Genomic DNA, 11,141 nt, shown 5'->3' with positions numbered 1-11,141 from the left:
AAAAAAAAAAATACAATATGTAAAAATAATTACATTTTTCTGAACGTTCGAATTTAACACTTTTTTTTTTTTTTTTTTTTTTTTTTTTTAATAAAATCATTTTATTAATTTATTTCACGTAAAATCCACCATATAGAGAGAATGATTTTAATTTCAATTAAATATATTGAAACTAATTTGATTTTTATTGAAATTTGTATACACCTTGGAATTTTGTTTCTGTTCAATAATAAACTTTATTTAAATTATATACAACGTTATACATATATATTTATTATGTATTATACAATAATTATTAATATTCCTCGTCTTCTTTCTTAGTGAAAGCCCAAGCAACTGCTAAAGGATCATCGATTTGTTCGGATTTTTGGAGGACATTTGAATCCATGGATCTCAATTTTTTACCACCCTCTCTATCGGCAGCTCCAGAGAACCATCTAGTTGTTGCCGAAAGAATTTCAGATTTTCCAACTTCCGGGAAAACATTACTCAATACGTCTGAATTAAATACAAATATAATTATATAATATTTTTAATTTTCAATTTATATAGATATTTAGCGGGATTTATAATAATAAATATACATATTTAATTATTTACCAGTATACTTAAACAGATTTCGGATCGACTTGATGCAACAACAAAAAAATCGCTTTATTTTATAAATAAAAATCACGAAAAGTCGATATTTCCATTTCTTATTGTATTATTATTATTATTATTATTATTATTAATTAGAATATTTTCTTCATAATGTAAATACATTGTACAGTAAAACGTACAAATGCCTTCCACTTGAAGTTGCTGCTAAGAGATGAATGTTTGCGGTGAGTCTTAAAATTTCAGATTCTGTGCTAAATCAGCTGTCAAAATAGAAGGTGTCATCATCGGTCATCATTTGAAAAAGTTTGTTTTGGTGAGTGAAAATTGTTGGTTAGCAGTTTTTGTGCGTAATTTGATTTTAAAGAAATCATTCCGAGTGTTAAACTAATAAAATATGTTTGGCAATTGAATATTTGTGATTTAAAAAAGGATTATACAATCAATTGCAGGGGTTGCAGGTAAACAACATTTAGGTTAAAATATAAAAACAATAACAAATAATTATATTTTATATTTGGAAAATAAAATAAATAGTCCTCTTATTATTTTAATATTTCTAAATTTTGTAAAAATTAAATACTTTTTTGAAAATCAAAACATCATGCTTGTTTAACGTCGAAAATCCGTGACAAAAAATTTAATTTGAAAAAATAATTATTATTTCAGATTTGCGATAAAAAGTTTAAAGAATGAATTTCTTAAGAGATTTAAATATCATTTAATATTTAATACAAAAACAAAATTCAATTTAAAAAAAACTTAAATATCGGTAATTTTTTTCTCATTTTAAATTGAGAATGAAAATTAAAACCCCATTTTTCAAAGAATTAATCTTTCTTCAATCACGCAGATATTATTATGAAATTTTAACGTTGGCCAAGTTGACTCGGTAAATGTGGAATCAGTCTGAGGAGTGAAACTCGCCAAATTCGTGGGATCAGAAAGATCGCGGTTTTCAATTGCAAAGTTATTTCTGTAAACAATTTTGAATAATTATAAAAAGTTCAACGTAATTTTAATTTGTTTTTTTATTATTCAGTAGTAAAAAAATTGATAATTTTATTGAAAAATATATTTATTTATTTAGGAATTTTATTATTGTGATAAATTGTTTAAACTCTTATTTTGAGTCTCAAATTAAACAAATCCTGATAAGAAAATTCATTGTAGAAAGAATGGAAAATCATTGTAATAAATAAAAGTTTTATGTTTAGCATACAGTTGATTGTTTTATTAGACAAATTGTTTTAAAAATTGAGATAAAAAAAAGGTTGATAATAAGGTATAAAATATTCAACAGTGATTATTGCCTTAAAAAGTCTTTTTTCTTCCATAAAAAAATTAAATTAGAATGAAACACATATTCAAAAGTGTATAACGGTGGCAAAGTTTGATTCCATTTCGTCTCCATCATCATTTATCTTGAAGGCATTAAATCTGAGTTGCGTGGCTCTGTTGCTCTTCTTCTAATAGCCGTTTTAAAGAGTCGACTTTTTGGAGTACCGTTATCAACCATCCTTTAAGATCGTTACCTATTTCTGCCATAAGAAGTGCTGATTGGAGGGCAAGGATTTTTCGCTTTTTCTGAAGCTGGGGAAAATATTTTTTTAAATTATTAACTTTCAATTTAAATGTAATATTCGTTTATTTATAAAAATAAATAATAAAAGAAGAATATTTTTTTTCAAATACAAAAACTCACCTTTTTGTCGGGTGGCCTCTGTGAATTCTTGACAGACAGACAGACACTTAATATTTTGTCCATCCTCCATCGTTGTCAAGGACTGCCTGTAGTCGTCTCGGCATAGAAAGAATTGCGTTTGAAACGACTTCTGGCGTATCTCCTATTTCTTGCCAACTTCTCCAGGCGTGGTTCATCAGGTCTTCCAAATTTCGGTCAGCTCCTGATTCCCATTTCCTGACCACCATTGCCCATAAATTTTCGATGGGGTTGAGATCTGGCGAACGCGGAGGATGAGGAAGCAAGGTGATTCTCGGGTGTCGCTCAAACCAATTCATCGTCCGATTGGCCGTGTGGATCCTGCTATTGTCTTGTAACAGCTTCACTTCCTCATACTCGTCTTCGGGGAACAACCGGTTTACGTACGGCAGAAAGTCTTGTTCTAGTAATTCAACGTATGCCTGCGAATTGAATCTAGGGCCTACGTCCCTTAATACGCCAACTCCGTAGACAGAGGAGCTGCCCCAAAAATTGCAAGAAATGCGCCCGCTTCTGTTCTTCCTCACAACGCAGTTCTCTCGTAACCGGCTTTCATTGCTTCTCCAAACCAGAGTTCGACCATCTTCGGACGATTGAAAGGACTTCTCATCCACACAGATGGTATTTATCCAAAATTCCTCTGGTTCGTTAAGATATCGTTCAGCGTACTCACGACGTTGGGTTCGATGGTCCTCAGTAAGCTCCCATTTCATCGCTGGGCGACGGCTCCGAATCCCCATTTCATTCAACTTTCTACGGATGGTATCATTGCAGACTTCTGGTTGAACAACGTTTACAAAACGTCTCGTAGAAGAAAATGGATCATGAGCAGTGAAGAATTCGTTTATCACTTCATCCTGAATTAGTGTCGTTTTCCTCGGAGGATGGTTGTATTTTCGGTGATCGGCCAATGCTAGGGGTCCGCCCTGTGCATATCTTTTTATCCAAAGCCTTACAGTTTTCATGGAGCAGCCGACTTGCTGGGAAATTTCATCAGTCCTACTCCCTGCTTGATGCATTCCAATTATCAAACCTCGCTTTACTTCTGAAAATTTTAATAAACATTATTATTAATTATTATTATTAATTATTATTATTAATATTGATTATTATTAATTATTAAAAATTATTATCATTTTATTTTTATTATTATTAATTATTATTATTAATATTGATTATTATTAATTATTAAAAATTATTATCATTTTATTTTTATTATTATTAAGGGGAAAGACCAATGAAATTTTAGTCGATTGAAATAATTGTTCTTAAGAATTGTCTTTTCTTGTCATTTTTTAAGATCTAAAATTATTATATTACTATTAAAATTTTGAAAATATTAATTTTGGGCATTTCAGAAAATTTATGACTTTGAAAAAATTGAAATTTTACAAATTCCAGGCAATTGATTGATTGGATTAATGAAAAAAGCATATAAGAAATTCGTCGATGAAAAATGAGGAAAATTGTGAAAGCATTTAAATTTTGAAAAAAATTACAGTAAATTTTAAATCGATCAAATTGACCTCGTTGAGGAGTAACAATTTTTTTGACATTTTTTTCAAAACCTGAAATTACATTCCACTATAAAAAAAATATTATTTTTAACTATTTCACAAATTTTTTTAATTTTTCAAAATTTTCATTTTTGGAAAAAATCAAAATGTTTTCAAAATCCATACATTTCATTACTTAGAACCATGAAAAAGGTGTATGAAACATTCGACAATGACAAATAATGAAAATTGTGAGAATAGTTCTAATTTTGATTTTTGGAAAATTTTGAGTTTTATTTAAAAAATTGTAAGCAAATTATTTTTAAACTTTTCACAATATATTCTATTTTTAAATACTCAATATTGGCAGAAAAAAATTGAGAACCTTAAACAACATCAATTTCCATTGATTAAAATTTCGCCAATTCAGTAAATAATTAAATAAGTATTACACTTACCGCTTAAATTTGAGAAAATGTTTCGCTCCATTTTTACAGGCAATTTCGTAGTGAAAGAAAAGCAAAAAAGCTTGGAGTATAATTATAAAGCAGAACTCGATCTGATTGATTTTATTCTCAGGTAGATCCACTGTTGGTGGGGCGGTCTACACGTTTTTCTGAATATCTTCCTCGCTTTCCTTTTCAATGTTCTCAAAATTCATTAAAATATTATTACTGCTTAGAAAATTTTTATTTTATTTTTAATTTGTCAAACTTCAGTCAAAATGGCTGAAAAAAATGACAAATGATGATAGAAATGAAAATAAAACAAAAGAATTATTTTTCTAGTTTACTTCTTTACCACTATTTATTTTTTAATTTGTTATGAATTCATCTTAAAAAATATTATGAACAATCAATATCAAAATTATTTTATTAAATTTTCTAATTTATTATATATTTATATTTTTATAATTTATTATATTTTTGATCTATTATAGCTATAAATATTGATTTATTTTTTAAATCGATATCACTTACCATTTGTTATAAATATTTAAATTCAATTGCATAAACCCGCAATGTACTGCTCCGCGAAGCAGGGTGCGCGGGTGTATTTTTATTATCAATATTATATTTATTTTTATAATAATAATTTTTTTATTTGAAATTTAAAAACATTCGTTTAAATAAAAATTTTACTTTTTTTTCTTTCCCTGTAAAAAAAACCTGTAATTGACGCTTAACTTTTGTTTTTAAAACAATCAACTTCAAGTTGCATTAATATAATATAACCAAAAAGTGTAAACATGGAGGATAGAAAATTAATTAAGCTTCTTGGTGAAGAAATTGGTAAAAGGAATATAATTTACGACAAGCAATTCACAATTCCTCAATATTCTAACCGAAGTCGTTTGGTGACAAATGCGTTTGAGGAAACAGCTGCGGAAATTAAAAATAAAGATCCAAGTTATTTTTGGTTAAAAGGTAAATTATACATAAATGTATATTATTATTTTTACAAGTGAAATTATTATTATAATTATTATTATTATTATCATGAATCAATAAATATTCTTACAGGCGGAAAAGTCGAAGATTTATTTAAAAAAATTAGAAACAAGTATTGCATTATTTCCAGAAAAAAATTCCAGACAGAGGAGGACAAAAAATTTTTGGAAACATTTTCCTTTTTAAAACATATTGTTCAAATTAGAAGTGATAAAAAATGATTTGTAACAAGTAATCTATTTTATTTACATTTCAATTTATTGGTGAATAATAATTTATACAATTAATTACATCGCAGTATTTTTAATAAATTTGAAAAAATTGTATTTTAGTACCAAATTATTTTAAATCTTATGTTGAACTTATCGACTTCACAAATATGGGATCGAAAACCAAAACTTGGATGTAATGTTACAATTATTTCCTTTTGTTCTTGGAGTAACTTAGGATTCCGATGTCTCTAGTAAGTCAAAAAGGAATTATTTCCGGTGATTAATCTGACTCCATCCTGAGTTAGTTATTTGTATGTGTTGTCATATGTATGCGTAAAACCCGCAATGAACTGCTCCGCGAAGCAGGGTGCGCGGGTTTTGCTATTATTGATGTATTATTTTTATTTTATTTTGTATCTTTTGAATAATTTGAAAAATATGAAACACTTATTCATTTTAGGAATTGATCTTAAAAATATTTTATAGAAGATAAAAGATAATTGAGTAAATTGAAAAAAATTTATTTTGAAAAAGCAGACATTTTTATTTATTATAAATTATATCGAGAGTTGCAGAAAAATAAATGAAATTGAATAAAATTAGTTTTTCCTTATTTTTGGGTGGCGCAATGTTTGGATGAGGTTATTAATAACAGTAATCCACTCCTCCATGGTGAAATTGACATTTTCGGTTTTCTTTCGCTCTACGTAAGCTGCAGAAAGAAACTTATTCAGACTTATTATTTTTATTTATGATTATTTATTATTAATTTCATTATTACAAAAAATTGCTCTTCGAATTTCTTCAGGAACCCCCTTTTTTCCTGACCTGCCCAGTGCCGTCATTTGTTTAAGTTCGTCAACTTTTATTAGCTCCTTCAGCAAACTCCTGGCCAATTCCCTTGGCTTGTGGTGCAAATTTTCAAAAGTCCTCAACTGCGATGTTTTAACGTAAACCGGAATTCCCTTCGTTATTTCAGTCATTTCCTTTACAAAAAGTTAATAAAAATTCATTTTATAGGGCTTCAAATTAAGTTCTATTTTAACTCAGGATGTGACGGACTCGAATTTTTCGCAGAAAATTAAATCGGCTTTAACATGATCTTATGCTGAATCCACTCTAAGAAAGATGGAACTATTTTAGTGAAATTAAAAATTTCTCTATCTTTTTTGATCGCGTACTCATTTTCGTCTCATAAGTGAAGGTGCAGTGAAAATTGGTTTGAAGAGGAGTGAAAGTCGAGTGCAAAAGAGGTGTAAGTGCATGTGGAGTGCTAATGGGATGAAAGTGAAAGTGGGGTGAAAATGGTGTGAAAGTGAGAGTGGAGTGCTAATGGGATGAAAGTGAAAGTGGGGTGAAAATGGTGTGAAAGTGAGAGTGGAGTGAAAATGGTGTGAAAGTAAAAATCGAGTGAAAATGGAGTGAAATTGAAAGTCGAGTAAAAATGATGTGAAAGTGGAGTGAAAATGGTGTGAAAGTGAGAGTCGAGTGAAAATGATGTGAAAGTGAAAGTGGAGTGAAAATGGAGTGAAATTGAAAGTCGAGTGAAAATGGTGTGAAAGTGAAAGTGGAGTGAAAATGGTGTGAAAGTGAATGTCGAGTGAAAATGGTGTGAAAGTGAATGTGGAGTGAAAATGGTGTGAAAGTGAGAGTCGAGTGAAAATGATGTGAAAGTGGAGTGAAAATGGAGTGAAATTGAAAGTCGAGTGAAAATGGTGTGAAAGTGAAAGTGAAGTGAAAGTGAAATTACATAATCGACCCCCAGGTACCAATATTTTTGCCGGCGTAATACCGAGTTAGTAAACAATGATGACCTTTAAAATATCTACGTGATAACCTTGGTATAACCTTGATATATCCTGTGAATATCTCTGAGATATCGCAGGAATATCTTATGGGTATTCTATCGATATTTTACTTTTGTCCTATTTATATTATGCTGATATTCTACACACGGTGGTAGGTTTCTATATCTTATGGAAACCCTATGAATGTTTTAGGATGTCTTTTTCTTATGAAGAAAATTGCAATGATATAACAGCGATCTTCACAAATTTTTCATTTAAAACTTGATTCGTTATTTGAAAGAACAAAACTTTTATCAATTCAAATATACAGAGATGGTAAAACTGCTATATTATATCCTTGAATGTCAATAAAAAAAATGAAAATTTTATGAAAATATTTTCACATGAATAATGAATAAAAAACATGAATAAATATTCAATTTATAACTAACTATGTCATTTGCAGCAGAAGCTGGTTCGTTTGCAGTGCCAGAAATTGATTCGCCAGCAGTCACATTAAGTGTGTCGTTGCCCATCGAGTCAATCGCATCTGGTATTATCACTAATGTAAAATATATTTTATTTATGAAAATTGACAACACTATTAACCTATGAGAAAATATTCCCAAGAAACTCAAAATTTGATTTCAAATAGACTTTCAGAAAAATGATTATAGAATTATCAATAGTTTTATTGGCGATTCAAACAGCTACACTAGCGCCACAGTTGAACTAACTTAGGCGTGACTCGCTCTAAAGCAGTCTCTGTTGTGACAGTTTATTTCAAATTATTTAATTATTCTGATATTTTTATTGCGTTTGTAAAATAATTTTTAAGCGTTAAATAAAAAAAAATAATTTAAAACTCATTGAGTGCTACAGAGCGAGTCACGCTTAAGTTAGTTCAACTGTGGCGCTAGTGTAGCTGTTTGAATCGCCAATATACAGAATATTCAATCGCAAGAATTAACCAGGAATTTCCCAGGTGTGTTTTAACATAGGAGTTTGTAGTTAATATTTTAATTTATTTTAGAATTTATTCATTAATTAATTTACTTATTATTATAAAACTTATTTACTAAAAAATTTTAATATTGAATAGAAACTTCAAGAGAAGGTTTGTTTTTTCTTAGTCAGAAAAACTTTGTTCTATTAGAATTCTAAAAGGTATTCAGAAAGCAAAGGTATAAAAAAATTTTTGATAGGTTACGAAAAGTTACTGCAATGATTCTTAAAAGTTTATTCACAAGAATTATTGTGAATTTAAATAAAAGTTCCTAATTTGTTTTTAAATTTTACTTCAACTGATTCCGAATAAAAAAATTTTAGTACGCGAAAAAGACATCTCTGAAAGTTTTGGAAACTAACTTTATGGTTATTTACAGAAAATAGTTACGAAAAAATCAACATTACGTAGTGATCACGTAAATTAGAAATCACATGCCCTCAATTAACAATCCAGAATTCATTAATTGCCGTGATCCAAAAGTTACTTGATTAAAAAAATGAATGGTTCATAAAGATTAAAAATTACCATTTGGAATCTTTTGTTCAGTTTGGCCAAACAGTACTCCCGTCTTGTTTATATCCAAAGATTCGAGCCATTCTTTGTTCTCTAATATATAATAGTTGAATTTCATGAACATATTTTTGAACTTATTTAATTATTTTATTTATTTAAGTATAATTTAAGTAATTTAATTTAATTATTTTATTTAATTTATTTTAATTATTTAATTTAATTATTTAAGTATAATTAATTTATTTAATGAATACAAATAATTTAAAATTTGGTCAAATCAAATGTCAATCAAATATTAACTTTAAAAAATGTAAATTATGTAAAATGATAGTTGAATAAAATTCATATTCAATTAACCCCTTGCTTTTCAAGGAGGTTTCTCACATTCATAACCAAAAATGTGTTGACAAAATTTTTTCTGTATTTTTACTAAACTTTCTATTTTTGAATTTTAAGGTCGCTGAATACAAATAGATTTCTTTTTGCTATATTTAAAAATTCTTCAGTAAAATATAATTTATTCATGTGATAAATAAACCTATAAAATTTTATCCCAATTAATTACAAAATTTCTGTTTTTTATGTTGAATAATTTTTTGTGTATAAAATTTAAATAAAAATAATTGTTTAGTAAATTTGAACATAAAAAACAAAAAAATAAATAAATATTATTTAACAATTTTTGGCTTAAATTTGTAAGATTTGATGAATTCAATTTTAAGTATATACCTTTATTTGTTGTCTAAATCTTTTTAATCTGTGGATATGTTTACCAAGAGGCAAAAGGAAATGTTTTCATAGTTAAAAGGTCAAAATTTAAATTGTAGAAGATGAAAGTCTTACTAACCGTTAAAAGCGATAAGTTTCGCTTGATAGGATCTCCCATACCATCTAACTGTTATGCGTTCATGAACAATTTCTAAGATGTCCTTCTGTTCTATAATACTTGTCGTTGTATCATTCCATAGAACTAAATAATACATTTCAAATAATTTCCCTATTCCTGGCCCACTAATGACTTATTCCTTACAACTGACATTTACTATTTTCAAATCATAAACAAAACATTCATTTATTTATTTCTGTGAAATTTACAATATTTTAAAGAAAAATGTGAATTTTTTTTAAAAATACAACTAAAAAAATATCACTGTAATATAAAAAAATGGAAAAACATCATATTACATTGAAGAAGGTGCATTATTTCTTTTATTAGGGGAAGATTCTACTGAATTTAAGGTTTATTTCAGAGATTTTTTTTAAAGAAAGAAAAATATTTATTACATAACATTTTTTTATAATCAAATACATTACTCACAATAATTAGAAATAATGTTTTTTAATAGAATTTTAGAAAATGGCTGCTGAAAGTGATCTTCTCTAAGAATAGTTTACAGTTTTTATCTGCAACATTTAATTCTCCTCTGTTCCGCAAAGTGAGCACATGATGCTTTTTTTTCATAATAAAGAACATTCCCTGAATTGCGTATATTCTAGCAATTTTTTACTCAATTTCCTTTCAAAAATTTTTTTTAAATAAATTAATTGCTTCATGGGCAACTTTCTTAAATTTTGAAAAAATGATTTAAAATATTGAAAAATGAAAATTTTTAATATTAAATTTGAAAAATGAAAATTTTGAAAATAAATGTTTTGTTAAAAAATAATTTTTTTGGAGTTTTTTAAATTTTCCCGGAATTATTCACAAACAGAATTGCCAATCATAGCAAGTTCCGGGAAAATTTAAAAAAAACTAAAACCGAAGAAGGTAAACATCTTGACTATAAGTCGGTAAAGCTATGAAAATGTGTTGGATGTGGACCTCTGTACCTCAGTGGAAGAGCAATCAACCGGCAATTGATGGGGCCTAGGTTTCGATCCCCAGCAGAGTTAGCCATTTAGGAGCCTCATAGTGACATTAATAGTAATTTTGATTTCCCTCATTCATTACGGAATTAACAGAAGTCTGCGAAGATCTTTGCTCCAATAAATTCCGATCGCCAAGTCTTCACGCGCATTCATATTTATAATCAATATTTTAATTGTTCACTTTATCCTCATCTATGCTTTTCGGAAATTTATTTAACAAAAAATACAAGCCAATCTGCTACAACATGTACAGCGTATCTATGAAAAATGAAACGCCTCTTTAGAAAAATGTCAAATATTACAGAATTTAAATGAAATCCAAACATTTTTTGAGTACAAAAAAATTCCTTAATACCGGATTCAAAATTAAAAGTAAACTATTTAATTTTATCAATTTACTTTTATTTATTTCATTTTTATTCGATCATTTAAAAGTTACTACATTTTTCATTTTAAATAATTTTTATTTTTTAATTTATTA

The 11,141-nt window shown here is 27.8% G+C and overlaps 2 protein-coding genes across 2 annotated transcripts; one reads left to right on the top strand and one right to left on the bottom strand.

The window, feature by feature from the left end:
- The first annotated feature begins 5,068 nt into the window (after window positions 1–5,068).
- LOC127291337 (uncharacterized) lies at window positions 5,069–6,059 on the top strand. The gene is made up of 2 exons (XM_051320410.1): window positions 5,069–5,246; window positions 5,343–6,059. Exons 1-2 carry the CDS (start codon window positions 5,069–5,071, stop codon window positions 5,489–5,491), a joined length of 327 nt encoding a protein of 108 aa, XP_051176367.1. The 3' UTR covers window positions 5,492–6,059.
- Window positions 6,060–6,062: 3 nt separating this feature from the next.
- On the bottom strand, window positions 6,063–9,205 carry LOC127291336 (uncharacterized). The gene is made up of 3 exons (XM_051320409.1): window positions 8,804–9,205; window positions 7,722–7,831; window positions 6,063–6,468 (listed from the first exon to the last, which is right to left on the bottom strand). Exons 1-3 carry the CDS (start codon window positions 8,913–8,915, stop codon window positions 6,238–6,240), a joined length of 453 nt encoding a protein of 150 aa, XP_051176366.1. The 5' UTR covers window positions 8,916–9,205; the 3' UTR covers window positions 6,063–6,237.
- Window positions 9,206–11,141: the final 1,936 nt, after the last annotated feature.

This window comes from Leptopilina boulardi, unplaced genomic scaffold (genome assembly GCF_019393585.1).
Source record: "Leptopilina boulardi isolate dan_hultmark-lab unplaced genomic scaffold, ZJU_Lbou_2.1 LbouV2_132, whole genome shotgun sequence".
In the NCBI taxonomy this organism is placed as follows: Eukaryota; Metazoa; Arthropoda; class Insecta; order Hymenoptera; family Figitidae; genus Leptopilina; species Leptopilina boulardi.
This window is presented reverse-complemented; position numbering and strand designations above follow the sequence as displayed.

Coding starts and splice junctions, on each gene's coding strand:
- LOC127291336 (XM_051320409.1), bottom strand. CDS start 8,915: ATGTTCATGAAATTCAACTATTATATATTAGAGAACAAAGAATGGCTC. Junction 7,832..8,803: donor TGAACAAAAGATTCCAAATG/GTAATTTTTAAT, acceptor ATTTTACATTAG/TGATAATACCAGATGCGATT. Junction 6,469..7,721: donor CTTCTGCTGCAAATGACATA/GTTAGTTATAAA, acceptor CTTTTTGTAAAG/GAAATGACTGAAATAACGAA.
- LOC127291337 (XM_051320410.1), top strand. CDS start 5,069: ATGGAGGATAGAAAATTAATTAAGCTTCTTGGTGAAGAAATTGGTAAA. Junction 5,247..5,342: donor AAGTTATTTTTGGTTAAAAG/GTAAATTATACA, acceptor ATATTCTTACAG/GCGGAAAAGTCGAAGATTTA.